The following is an 18,113-nucleotide window of genomic DNA, read 5'->3' as shown; positions in this document are numbered from 1 at the left end:
TAATTGTGTGATCAAAGCGCGCGATAGCATAAACGCAGGAAATGAAGTCCGTTTGGTTCGCCGTGCCGATTCCGCAGAGACGTTCGGCAATATTCCGTTTTCATTTACGAGCTTTTCGATGATGGAAATTGCAAGCAGAAATTTGAAATTGAGGTGAACTTCACAGCGGTCAACGAGACAAAGTGCAATTTCTGCATAAATTGCGTGGGAATAAATGTGCTTAAATCATTCCAGGGAAATTATATTCCATTTCCTGATATGATAGTCGGTTGGTATCCAACCATCGAATATACCAAAAATGTGGTCCTAGCGGGATTTGAACCAAGGCACTCGGTGAGGAGGCGAGTAATTGCTCGAACCACCGAGCTAACGACTTGTTCAAATTCATGCCTCATGGTGTCTAATTTTGAAAAAGTGTCGTCTGATTGCTGAAAGCGAACACGCATTTAATAATTTCTGTAAAATGATTAAATGCATTTCTTGATATGGTAGTCGGCGTACGTGTATTTATCACTTAGCATGACGGCCATGGATATATTTGCAATGTACAGTCGAACGCGGGGTTTCAAACCTGCGACCGCCCGGTTATTGGACAACGCAGGTTGTAACGATGATAAGACGTAGGTACGAAAGTGGGCGTGACAAGTGCTACTTGGAACAATTTCAAGGTCTGTCCCATTGAAAATGAATAGGAGTTGATATTTAACATTAAATTGCGCAAATACTGCAAGTAACGTGAAATCGGACAACGGTGGAAATCGGAAGTATTATGTGGGTGTTGTTACGCGGCAAAAAAACAACACAATGACATAAGTGGCCCACAACAATTCTTGGGGGGAAAAAACACACACAAAAAGGGCAAACGTTTGCTCCAGGGTGTTAAATGCCGTTAATGTCTGGATTTTAATACATATTAATTAGTATTATTATATCGCAAAACAAGACAACAACAAAGAATTGCACATTGTATATTTACCCAATCCACATCCGTTTTGCCATAAAAAAAAAGACTGCTAGCTTAATGCTAACATATATTGGCAAATTCTGCATTGATGGCGCGGTATTTACACAATATTAAATACATGTGGTAGAAAATCTCACAAAAAACTCACGGTATATATATATTTTTTCTTCTGGCAAAAACTACAGCTTAGTGATGTTCTTCTTCTGGGTTTCATCATCCAATCTGTCTTCGTGCATCATTCTGCCACCTGGTGGTACCATAAGGAACTGCACAATGCAGCATTTAATTATCATGATGAGCAAATTGTTCAATTTGTTACTTTTTATATTTAATTATTACTGTATGTTTTTTTTTAAGAGTGCTTTTTACAAGATGTTTTCAGGATGCTGATGAATGAACGCAAACTTGACGTCATCGTAACACTTTTAGAAACGGCAATTACGACACACCACAATGTTGTCACGTCATGTGTCGTCTCGTCTTTACAAAGATGCCGTTTTTGACCGAGCTCATGTTATTTATTTATTTATTTATTTTAAATGCGTGCGAATACACGTACGATGTTGTACAGCACAATTAATGTTGGCATGAGTGGAAAAGATCCTGGCTGATAAACGATACCCTGAATAAGATCGGCCTCCTCACGGGGTTATTTCTGTCCTTCCAGCATTTCCAAACCCCAAAAGGCTCGCCTTCCGTTTGCCATCGCTCCAATTTAACCGCGAGTCGCGACACGTTGCCAAATGACTCTGAATGATGAATAAAAAAAAAACGCCTTCATTTACTGTTCAACTTCTTAATCAAGCGCCTCCGTGCGCAGTTGATTAAAAAGGTCTCGCGCTTTGATATCAAATCAGCCACCTGGGAAGTGAGTCAGCCCCGGACCCAGCTGGGCCCGCTTCTGCCCGCATCCAATATGCGACGGCGCGCAAACGCAAAGCGAGGCCCAGACGCTCGCAAGCAAAGCTTTCATTCTGCTCTCGGTTCCGTGTTATCGAGCCGGCGCGGCAAAGTGCAAATTGTATCAGCGGGGGGGTGGGGGGGGGGGGGGGGGGGGTTCCGTTGCCTTTGCCGTCTGCTCAAACCTGAGAGAGAGAGAAATGGAACATTTGAGTGATTCCACCCCTTTCTGGTCATGTTCACACACCATCCAATTAAGGCCGAGACACACGTGGCGGAGGGACGCAACGCTGGCAGCAGCACAACGCGACATGATAGCGTAGTGAACGCGTATTCGTCTGAAAACGTTCGACATCAACGGTTCAGCTTTTACTGCCACGTATTTGTATGTGAGGAGTTCTAATTCCAGAGCCGGGCAAATGAAATTTGGGCAAAAATTGAGCCACGCCTACTTGCAGGCCGCCCATCGCAACATTGTTCCATGGTCCTGATGCTAATTTCAAGTTATCCCATATTTACTCTTATAGTATTGCAAAGCCATTTATTCAGCAGTATAACACCTTTTGTTTGTTTGTTGAAACTTTCAGCGCCCAAAAAAACCACATCTGCGCAACGACTCGTATCTTTCTGCTGTGTGCTCCCCCAACCTTTAGAGCAGCAACGGCTGTGTCACTAGGGACCACCCTAAGGAAATAAAAGAGAGAGGGCTCGGCAAAGTGTGCTTCAGAGCGGCAGGAGATTGTAACAATCAAAAAAGAATCAAAGTCTCTTGTCTTCCTTCCTTGTCTTGTTGTTTAGTGAATGTTCTCGGTTGACTGAACCCGACAGTCACATTCCACTTGGACGCTCCCAATTGGGACCGCAAAAGCGAGCCTCACAAGACAGATTGAGAATTGAGATTCACTCAAGGGAGTTCTTCACATCATTAATCCGGACCTTCGCCTCGGCAGATCCGTTGGGGAAAGGAGGGACTTGCTGTACAATAACTTGCAGCTGATTGGACGATGCGGCATCTCGTGCGCATTTGTTTTGGACCAATCACAGCAACGGATGAAAATGTCGTCTTGGAGAAAAAGAAAGGGGGGGAAAAAAAAAATCACGAACGTCTTTAACAGATAGAAATGCACGAAGCGCCTCCAGCTGTTCAACATTCCACAAGGAAACGATGAACAGAATTATTTGCAGCATCCAGTCGTCTATGTTAGGTTTGTTTGTTTCCCTCCGGTGTCGGCGCTTCCTGGTTTCGTCACAGCTGCATGTCCCGCCCTAAGCAACGCCTGATTGGTTCGACCAAAAAAAATGCTCAGATGTATTTCTTGTAGCGTTTTGAACAAATACCGCGAGAATTCAGCTTGCTGGCAAGGTTACCTCAAAAGCGTTTGAGGAAAATGTAAACAACAAAGATGGCCGATTTCGATAAATTGTTTGTTGTTCTGGTTAACACAGTCAAAATCAATTAATCAATTAAATTCAGAAAAAATTAAGACAGCTGTGGATTCAATACACAAATTTGAAAAACGCATCACGTCTGGTCTATTTGTTATTTATTTTTTTATTTTTTTACTACAAACTCTAATCCCCCCCAAGGGAACTTCAATTTGTTCATGTTACAATCATATAAAGATAATTATAATGGTAGAAATCCTACTCCTCATCATTCATGTATATTTTATTTACATTTGATATTGTATTCTCTCACGGAGAAATTCAATTTATATTATTGATTTTGGTTACAAGTGCAGGAGTACCTAATGTTATGGCCTCAGCTGTTTTCTTTTTCTTTTTTTTTAATGAATGCCTTCTTGACAAAATGTCATTTGGCCTCCAGGCTGCCGTGAACATTGCACTGTGACCAAAACACACACAGACGGGGAGAGATCGAGAGATCGAGCGAGAGAGCGAGCGAGCGAGAGAGCCGGCTGCCTTCTCGCTCGCTCAATTACTGCTTAATTGCCCCTAATTAGGAAGTGTTGATTGAGGTGCAGCTTGCGATTTGGGTGGCAGCCGGCAGCTATCATCATCTCGCGCCCGCGCGCGTTCCCTCTTTCCGATCTTATTGTTCCCTTCACTCGTCCCTCTTTCTGTCCATCCGTCTTCTTCCCAGGGAGCAAACGTTGATTGGGGATTTTAATCCTATGGCAGCGCGACAGAAGCGAACAACCGTGACACGGCCGAAATGCCTCTTTGTACATTTTTGACTCGCTTCAAATTGTCTTCTTAAAACATGCAGCGAAACGTTTTGCGGTGTAAAAACAAGAGCCTTGCTGCGTTTTCTCACTCATTCAATGCTGCCTTGTGGTTTCTATAAAATAATAACAATAATCGATTTAGTGAAATACAAGCCCTGAGTGACGCTGACTCACCAGGACGGCGCCATTTGTGGGCGCTCACGTGATGACCTCGTATATTTCGAAGACGCAACTTAACATAAAACATTACAAATAAACACAAATGAAATGAAACAATATATTAAATTCTACATTTAAATTTAAATTATTCCTTTTTCAAATGTGTGCTTTAGATTGTATGACTGAATGTTTGTTGACTGTTGCGCTATGCTATGCTATGCTATGCTATGCTATGCTATGCTAACGATCTTAACCTCCAGGTTGCCGACATGACGGTTTGAGGATGAACTTGCTAATATTTTGTTTTCTTCTTGGTTGGTGTCTTCGGAACAAAAACAGAAGAATTGAAGACATTTAAAAGAAAAGTAGAGAAATACAAAGCAGCTTACAGATCACATCTCCAACGTCTGTGCAACAGTTTTTCCACAGAGACCGCCTCGTGTGGCACTTCCTGTTTGAAGCTAATGGTGGAGATCATGAACATGCGCCCTCTAGTGGTTGGGAAGACCAACAACATGTCCGTTGTGCCTGACTTTTCGTTGTTGCTCTGATTTGAACCCAGAACCTCAGAAATGCAAGGCAGACTAGATAACCACTAGCCCCACCGTGCGGCTCCATTATACTTTTTCATTATATGATATTTCGTCTTCCAATACAGAATGACTTTTACACGGTTCGACTGGCATCATGGTGAGTAGTAGTCAGTCAACAGGCCTGCCTTGCAGTTGAGAGGTTCTGTGTTCGAATCTCAGCTCAGGCCTGACTCTGTGAAGTTAGGATGTTGTACGGTTCCCTTCCACATTGTAAAACACCAGAGGTGGCAAATTCAGGTCCAGAAAGTAAAAACCCTGCCACACTTTGGCTTTAGCCCTTAGTGCTAGCTAGCTCCCTAGCAGGTAAACGAGCACCTTGGGTGCTAGCTAGCTCCCTAGCGGGTAAACGAGCACCTTGGGTGCTAGCTAGATAGCTGCCTAGCAGCTAAATGAGCACCATGGGATCTAGCTAGCGAGCTAGCTAACTAGCACCTGTGGCTAAAGCCAAACTGTGGCAGGGTTTTTACTTTTTGGACCTGGATTTGGCATCGCTGCATGTTAGCTTGAGGGAAAACTCTAAAAATTGTCCATAGGTGGGAATGTGAGGCAATGACTTATTTTCCATGTCGAAGCAAGATTAACCAATCATCTGATGCACCCCCCCCCCCCCCCTCCAGCGATCACATCAGAGAAATATTTTAATGCACGCAAAGGTCGTCGGTTTACACACGGCGTCGGCGCACGCTGCAATAAACGAATTTGCAAAATGCCAACGTCATTTATTGCCGTCGGGGAGGCCGAAACGGTCTCATTACTGCATCGCTAATGAGAAGGCCAGCGCACAAGCTAAATATAGTTTGCAGCATATTTACACACAACCCCAATAGGGAAATGCGGCCTAGTTAACCTCACGCTGCTTGCGCACTAAAGTCAACGTTTGCCGCGAGGTTACGTTCCAGAGGCACAAATTCCACAATAGAATTCAGAAAACAAGAAGAATCCGTGCAAAGTCCTTAGAAGAGTTCAATGTAACATTTAAAAACAATTTTTGAACATGGAAGTCAAATGAAAGCTGAGAGCATCCGGATCTGATCATGAATTATTACAACGGAAATCTGTTGCCGTCCAGTCTGTTCTGTCACAAGAGAAGAGACCACTGTGAGCTCAATGTTGGAAACTGCACTCGCGCCTGCCACAATATTAGATACAGTTAAGCAAATCAATCATCAAATCATCATTTTAGTAGTCTAATTATTAGCATTATTTTCTTCTTGTGTCCTTTAAGTGCCGTTTTCCACTGTACAGTGAAACATCAGTTTTCGTATGTCTATGCTCTATTTTCTTACAATTTGTTTTTTCCTCCATTTTGTCCCAGTTTTTACACTTCAGCTTAGTTTTCATACAAAAGTTGTTGTTTTTTAAGTGCAAATTAAAAAAAGGTTTAAGACATGGAAAGTTGTTTTTTCTTTTTTTAATTAATGTATTTATTTTTAAGACATGGCAAGGTGTACTGACAAATAGGGCAACATTAGCGTAACATCCTGTCCAAAGTGAGACTTTCAAAACAAAAGCACACAAATAGGGCAACATTAGCGTAACATCCTGTCCAAAGTGAGACTTTCAAAACAAAAGCACACAATATTTCTGTGGTCCACACGTGGCTTGTTTGCAATCACATTCAATAAACAAGCACAACAAATGATTTGAATGTGACTTACAAATAATCCACCAAATGCCCAAAGAAAGTGTAGTGAAACTGCTTTTATACCGGGGCTGCTTTTCTTTCGAAGGGCTGACTTTTGACAGGATGCCACGCCGACGTTTCCTCAACTTGTCAGACGTCCGAGTGTTGCCGAGCTAAAGGCTAAAATGATGTTCAGTGTTAGCCACTGATATTTTATTGCTTTGGTCACTGTTTGAATCTAACTTTCATGTGAAAGGTGCCACAGAAATAAAGCTCTTTACTTACAAGCATGGGCATTACTGGTTCGCACAGTGGTGAAGTTCTGGGTTTGAGTCCCTCCTGCTTGAACGTGTTTATGTTCTGTGTTTTCTCCAAGTACTCCAGCTTCCTCTGGCGTTCCAAAATTGTCTTCAGGTGTGAACGGGAGCGTGATGATGCTCGTTTTTTCTGCATGCGATTGGATGACAAGCATCCCATTCTGTGAGTAAATGGCCACGTGACAGGACGAGGGAAATGGATATGGATTAGTGACTCATGAGCCACTTCTCGGTTGCCCTTTTCCAAAATGGAACGCCGTTGAGAGGCGCTGCCTGAAATACTCCATAAAGTATTCAAGCGGGCTCATTTGGGAGCGCTAGTGTTTCCGATATGAGCTATAATTAGATTCCTGCGCTTGCGAGGCTTGCGGGGTGTTGATCATTGTTATTTCATGAGGCGTGCAGAGCGAGCGGCCATCACTTTGGAGTCACCCTCGCAGAATGACGACAAAGCGTGTTGCTATTTTCAGAGCAGCGGCCATGGAGGCCGACCACTTTGGAACTTGTTTCGATTGGGTGCAAAGTTAGTGATTGATGGCATTGATCGCGTCATTTCGCGAGCCACACTACTCAATCGAGTACAGTCGTTCTGACTTCAAATATACAAGTATACAGTGCTGTACTTTTACTGAGCATTTGCGCCCTCTGCCTGTAGCAATGGGAATGGCAGTTGGGTGCTAGGTTGCATATTGATCAATTCTAATAGCTGATCCATTAAATACAATTTGATGGATCAAATATTAGAATTTAAATAAATTAATGCCATTTAATAATTATTATTCATTTATTCTTTGCAGCACTGCAGTTTGGTTCCAGCAGTTTTTTTGTTTTGGTTTTTATCCAATCAGATTTCAGCCACAATCTGTTGCCATGTCAATCAAATCTACCTTCAATTTCACTAGTTCAGGCTTCTACAACTTCAGCTATTTTATAAATATAAAAAACTAATTACTAAAATAAATAAACTAAAATAGTAGCAACTGAAAAAAATTGTTGATTGTTCTGTGCGTTTTGGCCACTTGGGGGCAGTGTGGTGCCCTGCCTCCATGGTGTGTACACGGTTGAAGTGAGTACAGAAGTAAGTTACTGGACTGGATTTACGATTAAATTCTTCTTTCTTTTTTTTGGGATAATTTTTCACACAAGAATAATTTGTGCTTTTGTGTAGTGTTATCTTACCTGTGGGTATGTGTTCCCACGGCATTTATGTGTGAATATTCGTTATTTGAAGAAAAAACTCCCGAAGTCGATGCTAACTTCCTGTTAGCATTCAAATGTAATCCTCCCTTCGCTTTTAGCATTAGCACTAGGCTAGCGATTTAAAAACAAAGCATGTTTTGTATTTAAATATACAATGGATGTTATTATTATCTTCGTGTGTTTAGTTTTACCCAAACTGGGGTGTCATCTAACGACTTAAAGGGCGCTTAGGGAGAACAGAATAACACACTATGCGCACTTGCTAATGCTACACAAGCAAAATAGTGCGTTCAGTGTACTTTCATATGATAACGTTTTAAGGAAAAAATAATTGGCCGATTGTTTTGGTTGGTGTTTGAAGGGCAATAATCAGCGGCCGATTAATTGGTCTGGCCCTACCTATTAATTGAATATTAAATAAAAAGAAAACCAAAAAATGAGCATGTGCAATTTAAAATAATTTCTTATGTGGACAATTTGTGTAATATAAATTGTTATGATAATACATTGTGTTCATCACCATTTGAAGGGGTGGTCTTAAATGAAAGCTTAAGTGCAGTTGCTGCTTGCACTTTTGTTTTTAATGTTGCCGCAGATAGCGGAGAAAAAGAAAAAGACACTTTCCAAGTGTAATTGGCATCAAGCGTTCCCGGATTTGCCCGCTGCGGCGTGTCTAATGGGCCAAATGGTGACTAACGAAAAGCAAATGAGAGCTGGTGGGGGGGAAGCACAAAGCACACAAGAGAGACGATGCAAGTTTTACAAAAATTATTTATAATATGATACAAGGATATTCTGTGCAATTCCGGGCTGTGAAACCTGTACATTATGAACATTATTGCGACCTGAAAGCGAGCACAAACACATTTCCTCTAGAATACAAAGGCTGTATAGTTGAAGATTACATATTTATTCATAACACGATATAAAGTGCAATAGGAATGAACACTGACAGCGAAAAGGCCTGAAGTGCTCGGTGACTTGAGTGTAAACTGATCACTGATCAACGTATGGCAAAAGTCTATGAAAGACTAAGTTGGCTACAGATCCCAGGGAGATTGAACAGATTTCTACAACATTATCGAAAGGCATGACAGGTTTGCCGTTTATGTGCAATATCCTGAAAAATATCACGAGGAAGTGAGTGAGAAACGTTGCCGTAAAATCCCCCTTTTATACAATTATAACTAGACGTGTTGACTTTTGCTATAGTGAAGCATACATAGCACCACAGGCTAAGTTTCCGTATGAAATAAAAGCAGGAGGTTCATTCCTACCAAAAGAGGAATACAAGGTCCTTTTGCATTAGCGATAGAGTAAGAAAATATACGCACTTAGTTAGTGGCGAAGCGGCATGCCGGCTTTCGAACGTCCGTCCTGCTTCCGTTGAAAGGTTTACGAAAGTAGGCGGAGTCGGCATTCTCGCGGTCGGCCGTCAAGAAGGGAGGCGAGCCAAAGAGCCGGGTGTCAAGCGTGCAGGGATTCTTCTTAAGTCTGCTGGGAACCCTGTCACAAGACACAGGTTCAATTTGGACTGGCTTGACTAATTGTACGCAAAAACCCATTCCAGACCCCAAAGAACATATTTTCTTCTTTTCATTAAAAAAAATGATATCAGCAGTTAAGTACCGTGTTAAAAACTTAATAAAGGAAGATATAAATATATAGTTTTTCTAGATTTTTATAAAGTGTATTATTTACCCTATATACACTGTAGTACCGAGATGGCAAATCCAGGTCCAGAAAGTAAAAACCCTGCCACAGTTTGGCTTTAGCCCCTCATGCTAGCTAGCTAGTTCCCTAGCAAGTAAGCACCCGGGGAGCTAGTTAGCTAGCACCTGGGGCTAAGGCCAAACTGTGGCAGGCTAACTAACTCCCTAGCAGGTAAACAAGCACCCGGGGAGCTAGCTAAGGAGCTAGCGAGCTAGCACCTGGGGCCAAACTGTGGCTGGCTAGCTATCTCTCTAGCAGGTAAACAAGCACCCGGGGAGCTAGCTAGCTAGCTAGCACCTGCGGGGCAGGTAAACAAGCACCCGGGGAGCTAGCTAAGGAGCTAACTGTGGCAGGCTAGCTAGCTCCCTGGCAGGTAAACAAGCACCCGGGGAGCTAGCTAGTATCTTGATTGCTCTCCTTTTTTCACTCTCACCGTGCAACACTTGTAACTCAAAGAGCTTGTAAGTTGGGGCACTCATAAGTCAGGGCAGCGCTGCAGTACGACTAAATATGAAGCGACGGGCTTACAGAGTTGGTTCTTTTCCGCTTCCAGCAATCGGGGTTGAGGCGCTTCTGCTCCTCGGCCAGAGCCTTGGCCTCCATGGTGTACAAGCGCCGCTCCTCGCTCTTCATCTTCTTCCACTTGTCGCCCAGGATGACGCTAATGGCTCTGGAAGGGAGAAGTCAGAGTCACACTTCTTAGACTGGCTGGTAAAACAATAAAATAAATAAAGGCTAGGGCGGGAAAAAAATCGGATATGCCAACTTTAAAAAGAGGTAGACGGAAAAAATGGCTGCCTCGAAGCTCCGCTGGAACCTTGTCTGCGCCGCCGTCAGAAAATTATTTAGCGCATTGTGGCTAACTCAAGCGGCTCCAGTCGTGTACTGAAACATCATCGGTAATTGACTTTTAAGACACTTACATGTGTAATGTAGATATAATGATGTGTGTGAACTAAATAATAGTTTATTTACCTTAAATGGTCATCGCTAGCGTGCTCATGCTAATCGCGATTGCTGACATTTAGCATTGGCTAATTTTATTGGTGTTTAATAATGCTCATGCACAGGAGACAATAAATAATTAGTAGTTATAGCCACTCAATTCGACTCATGTAGATGTACTTTTGTATATGTGAACTACATTATAGTTAGTGTTTGTTTACCTTAAATGGTAATCAATGGCGTGCTAATGGTAATCGGGATTGCTAATAGTTTAGCATAGGCTAATTTTGATGGTGCTTCATAATGCTCATGCACAAAAGATAATAAATAATTAGTAGTTGAACTCAGGTTCAACCTTAGTGGATGATCAAAAAATAATAATTAAAATGTTACGGGGTTGTGGCGATTATTCCATGGAAGGATAATTGATTATAAAACGATTCGATAATGACAGTCCTAAAAAAGTCACAATGCAAACCTGAGAGTAGGAGTAAGAGCGCACACCTGTTGTCTTTGCCCGGGTACATCTGCGTGTACTCCACTCGGTACTTCTTGGCGAAAAGCATGAAGGCGTTCATGGGCCGCTTGCATTTGGTGGGCGTGGCGCCCCCGCCGCCCCCCGAGGCCTGGCCCCGACCCGACTTGCCGCCGGCCGACTGCGGCGAGGCAGAGCGCTCCAGTTTGTCGCTGTCCGGGCTGGCGCCGCGGCAGCTGGACAGGGAGGTCCGGCGCTGGCGGGCCATGCTGCTCAGGACGTACACGGCGGACGAGTCCAGCGGGGTGAAGTCGTAACTGTGACACGCACACGCATTCACGTTGCTGTCACTGGGATTCTTAAAACTCTCGTAAGGAAAGTTTCAATTTTTGGCTTTTTGCTTTTTTATTAATAATAATATCAAATATGAGGCATATGAATAAATCACTGACTGAGCTTAAATTGCACCTAATTGTCCAAAACATATTGAAGTTCAAAATGGCACCATCCAAAATTTCACATTTATTATTGTCATTATTATGTGGGAATTTTTTTTTATAGTACACATGAGTAAACATGTCCAAATTTTGGCCCATTATAAAACATAATTTTTCATGTTTTTTGATGCACTGTACACCTGATGTGTTTTAGTGCATTTCCCGCAAATGTATCCCTTCACTGGGGCAGCAACTAAACGTTTTTTTTTTTTTACTTTAGAGTCATTAAAGCCATCATACATTTTTACTAGGATACATTCACTCAATTGCAAACATGGATGTGTTGAGAACGTCCAAACACCACAGACATACACGAACCTTCTAAAAGTATCAAAAACCACCGAATCGTCACATTTGATGGCATCAGGGTGGCTTGGCGGCAGGCACATGTCGCCAAGCTGCATCTCGTAGCAAGGAATCCCATGATGCACCACGGTAAGGCTCGGATAAAAGGAGGCCCACCCTGACGACGCAGATGGACAACAAATTAAAAACACACCTTCAAGATTCTTGCTCAAAACTGCAAACTAGCCATCGGTTCCTGTACCTTTACTCCTGACAAAAAAGGGGTGGTCCAGTCGGCATTCGGCGGTTAAAAGGCCATCTTCGAGAGAGCCGGGGTCAAAGGTGAGCTTTAGAATTGCCTGGCCGTAAGACAAGGTCTCTTCGTGGCTTATCAGCTTCAAGCCCTTGGAGCCAAATCTCTGAAAATGTGGAAAGGGACGGATCAAGCTTCAAAAAAAAAAAAATACAAATAAATTGTCGATACTTGTCATAATTTTTTTTATATATAAAAAAAAAATTATTCACTCATCTTAAAAAAGAAGAGGAAAAAAATGACAAAAACAGATAAAGTTTGATGGGAAAAAAATGACAAAATAACAAGTAACAGATGAATGAAGTAGTTTGCTGGCGGGTTTAAGAATACGTGTTCACGTGGCATAAAAAAAAAAATCTGTTATTCACTGTGGTCGTATTCTTATGAGAACACAGACTGCTGCCACCTTGTGGTCATCCTGAGTACACTGCAACAAAGGCTTTGATGCAGTCGGTGAAGGTTGGGGCCCACGAACCTTAAGTGAGGAGGCGGAAGACTGCATCATGCTGTCGTCGTCGGAATCGTCATCAGAGTCCCCGAGCTCGTCTGCCTCCTGCCACTCCACGTTTAGGCCGCGATGGAAACGAAGGCGGGTTCCTGCAACACCAAATTCTTCTCAGTATGCATCCCGTATACTTATAGTCATATAAAGGGGGTTTTCCGTTTACAACTTTCTCCACATACAGGACGTACTTTCGAGATGCGCAATGAACTATTTTGCGCAAAAGAGGAACACCTTGAATGAAAAAAAGTCAGGCAACATTTTGACATTACAGAAAAAAATGAGGCATAGCTGCCAAAATATAGAAAAATTGCAACAAAGCGGACAAAAAAATGGAGGAAAAATCTTACAAATATGACAAAAATGAAGGGGGAAAAAAATTAAGATAATAAATCTGACCAAAATTGTGTGGAGGGGTGTTGAATTTAAATCTGGTGAGCTCAGATAAAAATCTGGCAAAATAATAGATAAAACTCTTGACAAAAATTATTATAAAATGATTAAAAGATATATATATATTTCTGACAAAATTCCAAAAGTCTGGCAAAGCAATTGACAAAACCGTGATAAAATTAGGCAAAATTTGACAAAACTTTTTTTTTTATACAAAAAAAATTGTCAAAGGAAATCAGAAAAAATCTTACAAATATGACAAAAATGGAGTAAAATTAAATCAGGGTTGGGGGGGGGGGGATTTAATTCAAGTTTAGCAAGCCTTAGATACAAATCTGGCAAAGATTAACACAATAATAGAAAAATAAAGTCTTGACAAAAAATATTTTAAAAAATAGAAATAATTCTGACGAAATTGCAAGTCAAAAGCAATTGACAAAAACATGATAAAATAAGGGACGAAAACTACTGATTAAAAAGAAATCTGACAAAAAATGGGCAAAGCGAAAACTTAAAAAAACAAAAAACAAACAGCGAATAAACTAAGATTGTTGCTCTTTAAACACATTTCTACAATTACCAACTCCTACAACATCTTCCAACTTTGCCGCCGCCATATCGGCGGAACTCCGACCACCCCGTGTGCGTGTGTTTTTGATGGCGTGCCACCAACCTTTCAGGAAGCAGTGCCAGGCGGTGGAGGGCCACGAATGAGACCAGGCCATGTCTTCGTCATCAGAAAAGGACGACGACATGGAGAAAACTCCCGACTCGGACTCGCTGCTGGCCTGTCGTACGTGACGAGGAGCGAGCGTGAGAGAAACGCCAGCATGTGATGGGATCATGACGATAGCGCGCGAGTTACCCGGACACGCCTGCGCTCCCTGAGGTGACCTCTGGAGGGGTTGGGCGCGCTGCTGGCCAGAGGAGGACGGGCGTAGGAATGTAAACTGTTGCTGCTGCCAAAGATGTGGACTGGAGATGATCTGCCGTTGGAGGAAAGACCACAACAAAGACAAGAAGTTGAAACCATTTCCTCTGTCACACTTCAAAAACGTTCCCGCGTGCTCTTTGCGTGTTGTTACCACCAGACACTTCATTAGGTACACGTGCATTATCGTACGAGGGCTAACGTAAAGGCAAAAGTATCCCCAAAAAATACGAATTACTCCTGTGGTGGACAATTTTTTTTGTCTTGAGATACGAGCAAAAATGTGAGCGCAGTCCAGACTCCCACCACTAGATGTCGCCATCTAACATCACCTTTGTCCAACATCAATTCACATTGGTTTCCTTACAGTAGGACAATATCAGTTGGTGGTGCTAATGTACCAATCGGTAAAATACTTTGCCAAAAGTCCCCACATAAGAAGAACAAGAAAGGACAATACATGAGGTTCTGTACAGAACCTGATAAAGAAAAATCTTCTTATTTTTTTTTAAACAAAAAAAAATGGCAAAAATATGCCAGAAAGGGACTGAAATCTGACAAAAATTGGAAATGAACTCCTACAATGGACAAAATAATAAATGCCCCAAAATTCCAATTGTCTGGCAAAAAATAGACAAAAATAAGAGAATTTGACCAAATCCTGACAACAACTGACCTCCCCAAAAGGTCCCAATTTTCACTCAGCCCAAATGTTGTCTTGACCAAAAACCCCCAAAACGAAGTGACGCGATGTCGCGAACCTTTTATAGGGGGCGTCTTTGAGCAGCGGGCTCTGAGGACTGGTGGCGATGTTGGCCAGCTCGGCCAGCCAGTTGGTGCTGGCCCAGCCGCTCGTCTCCTGGTGCGACACTCCGGCGCCCACCTGGAACAAGCCCGGGGACCTCTGGTCCTCTTCCACCGCCTGCAACTCCGGCATGTCGTCTGCGCGTTTGGCAGCAAGTACGTCAGTACGCAGTAAAACCGCACAATAGCGCACATTTGCAAGATAACACTTTCAATTCTGAATTTTGAGTATCTGAGCTCTGCTTGTCGGTATTAAAGTAGACTTGTTTGAAGGGTTGTAATTACCTTAATTTCTGTTAGCACGTGTATAGGGTTTCCAATGATATGCTAGCATTAAGCTAGCAAACTTTCGTTGTTTGGTTGAAAATGCTTACATTTTTATATCACTTGTGACATCTATGCTAATTTTCGTTTTCTAGTCAATGGCATTTGACATTATATGCTAGCATTAAGCTAGCAAACTTTCGTTGTTTGGTTGAAAATGCTTACATTTTTATATCACTTGTGACATCTATGCTAATTTTCGTTTTCTAGTCAATGGCATTTGACATTATATGCTAGCATTAAGCTAGCAAACTTTCGTTGTTTGGTTGAAAATGCTTACATTTTTATATCACTTGTGACATCTATGCTAATTTTCGTTTTCTAGTCAATGGCATTTGACATTATATGCTAGCATTAAGCTAGCAAACTTTCGTTGTTTGGTTGAAAATTAATAATCTGTACATTAACTGTGACATCTATGCTAATTTTCGTTTTCTAGTCAATGGCATTTGACATTATATGCTAGCATTAAGCTAGCAAACTTTCGTTGTTTGGTTGAAAATGCTTACATTTTTATATCACTTGTGACATCTATGCTAATTTTTGTTTTCTAGTCAATGGCATTTGACATTATATGCTAGCATTAAGCTAGCAAACTTTCGTTGTTTGGTTGAAAATGCTTACATTTTTATATCACTTGTGACATCTATGCTAATTTTTGTTTTCTAGTCAATGGCATTTGATATTATATGCTAGCATTAAGCTAGCAAACTTTCGTTGTTTGGTTGAAAATGCTTACATTTTTATATCACTTGTGACATATATGCTAATTTTCGTTTTCTAGTCAATGGCATTTGACATTATATGCTAGCATTAAGCTAGCAAACTTTCGTTGTTTGGTTGAAAATTAATAATCTGTACATTAACTGTGACATCTATGCTAATTTTCGTTTCCTAGTCAATGGCATTTCACATAATGTTAGCATTAGTGTGCATTTGTTAGACAAAATTATATAACTTGGTTGAAAACACTTAATTGTCTATTGGAAGCTATTTGTATGTGTTGCCGCTCCGTGCGTGTTCAAGTAGCAGCTGCATGGCGGTTTATGATTACGGTGACATCCATGCTAATGTTAGCCGGTCTATGATGTTTTGAATTATATGCTAATATTAAGCAAACAGACTGGTTAGACTTCATACGTTCGTATTCAAATACACAATGTTTAATTATCTTTTGTTTGATGTGTCGGCATGCTTTGCTTCTTACTTGGAGAACTATGAGAACAAGTCATCCTTTTTCCTTTTATAAAAGTGATATGATATGATAGGTTGCCATTTCTTGAGAGTACGAGAGCGAGAACTAGCGCGTAAAGTGTGTGGGACGGGTAAAAACGATAACAAAGATGTATTTTGCATGCGCAACCTTCACGCAAAGGCGATTTGGCATCTCCGTTACCGTAGTCCATGTTGCAGCCGGGCGAGGACGGCAGGTCCTCGTTGCACTTGAGCGGATCGTACATCTCGTCCATTCTCGCAATGACTGACGTGTTGATTCTTCTTCAACTAACGGGACGCTTGCGAACTCACTCGGATTCCGTCCTTATAATCTTCATCACATGACCTGCTTTTGGGAAAAAAAAGAAATGTGAAATGACAAAATGTAGAGTTACAATACTTCATGTTCCGCATCATGTTGCTTTCGTTTCTATTTGTGTTAGTTGCCGTGTGTTGCTTAAATGAGTACGTTGTTGCTATCATTTTAATAACTGCATTTTTTTTATGTAATGTATGTAATACTACTCTTGTGAGGTTGAATATTTAGAATAAAAAGTGTCGTATTTTCAAAATTACTTATATCTTTGTGAGAATCTTTTTCTAGATGAAAAGTTCTATATTTTCGAGATTGAAGTCATAATGTGATGAGAAGTGATGTTTTTGTTGTCATTCTACTCAAACATCTTCTGAATACAACATAAGCGTAAAAACGGATTGAATGGAATAGTGTTGCAGCCTTCACGGATACAAATTCAATAAGATGCGGGGGCGGGTGGATTCCTTTGTCTCTCGAACCCCGTGGTGAACGTATAGGGGGCGGTCACGTGACCCTCTGCGCGCAGGCCTTGCTTCTAAACTTGCGAGCTTTCTTGCGCATGCGCACCAGAGCTCATTCATTCCCAACTGCGCAGCCTTGTCGACAAACAGCTGCCAAAGTGCCACTTAAAACACTCGCCAAACGCCAGTTATCACAACCTAACCGTCAATGCCGTTAAAATACATTTTCAAACGACTATTTTGTTATCGCGAGATAAAAAAGAAAAGTGCGGTGGCCGCTCTTTTTTTTTTTTTTTTTTTTTTTTGCTGCCTTTTCACTGTAAACAAAAGAATGTCAACAAGTTGGGGCATGACGCAACCTCGCTCGCTGGCCCTCTTGATAATGAATGACATCGGGACCCATCGGAACACACGATGTCAAGCGGATCGAACCGATTGAATGACTTTCGTCGCCACATTTAGATCGCTGTCAGCGATAAAAACAAGCCAAGCGAGGCAGTGGGAGAGAAAAAACGACGGCCAACCTGCCGTTCGACGCTCAACAACCGTTTGACAACCTCGCTAACGTCCCCCGGCGGTGACACAAACACGCCTTGTAAGGATATCGACCGTTTAAAGTCACTTTTGAGCTTTATTTCATCGAGGGAAGACACAAAAAAAAGTAGCCAAACACTCACTTACCAGACCTGTCGCCATCAAGTAACTCTGTGAGGTATTCACTCGAGGGCTCGGGGAGGTTCTCAAACCAAGACGTCCTATTGGATAAATGGTGTGTCAATAACTTGAACGTCGTGATTCTATTGGACGTTGTGGTTGGGAAAAAACATGGAGGGCGGGGTGGAGTTTGTTGATCGTCGTGTGATTGGACAAAAGTCCACGCCTGGAACCGCCCACAAACAGCTGATTGGCAACAACATGAACAATACCGAGATGTTTTTTCTCTCTCTTTTTTATCAGCAATGGAGCAAGTACCGAAGTTACGCTACATGCCAG

General features: G+C 41.9%; 1 protein-coding gene across 2 annotated transcripts; it reads right to left on the bottom strand.

Annotated features, from left to right (window-relative positions):
• Window positions 1-8,699: 8,699 nt before the first annotated feature.
• Window positions 8,700-17,854, bottom strand: hbp1 (HMG-box transcription factor 1). 2 transcript variants are annotated; one of them, XM_086074832.1, is made up of 11 exons: window positions 17,802-17,854; window positions 16,525-16,692; window positions 14,762-14,942; window positions 13,935-14,055; window positions 13,743-13,857; window positions 12,650-12,771; window positions 12,124-12,280; window positions 11,895-12,039; window positions 11,109-11,396; window positions 10,188-10,329; window positions 8,700-9,452 (listed from the first exon to the last, which is right to left on the bottom strand). In XM_086074832.1, exons 2-11 carry the CDS (start codon window positions 16,595-16,597, stop codon window positions 9,435-9,437), a joined length of 1,362 nt encoding a protein of 453 aa, XP_085930958.1. In that variant the 5' UTR covers window positions 16,598-16,692; window positions 17,802-17,854; the 3' UTR covers window positions 8,700-9,434. The 2 variants fall into 2 exon arrangements, with proteins under 2 accessions (XP_085930958.1, XP_085930959.1); XM_086074833.1 differs by having other exon boundaries at window positions 16,525-16,689; window positions 17,802-17,852.
• Between the last annotated feature and the right edge of the window lie 259 nt (window positions 17,855-18,113).

Source organism: Leptonotus elevatus, chromosome 4, assembly GCF_054856555.1.
Source record: "Leptonotus elevatus isolate MCC_2025b chromosome 4, RoL_Lele_1.0, whole genome shotgun sequence".
NCBI classification, from domain to species: Eukaryota; Metazoa; Chordata; class Actinopteri; order Syngnathiformes; family Syngnathidae; genus Leptonotus; species Leptonotus elevatus.
Note: the sequence above shows the minus strand (reverse complement) of the source record. Positions and strands in the feature narration are given on the sequence as shown.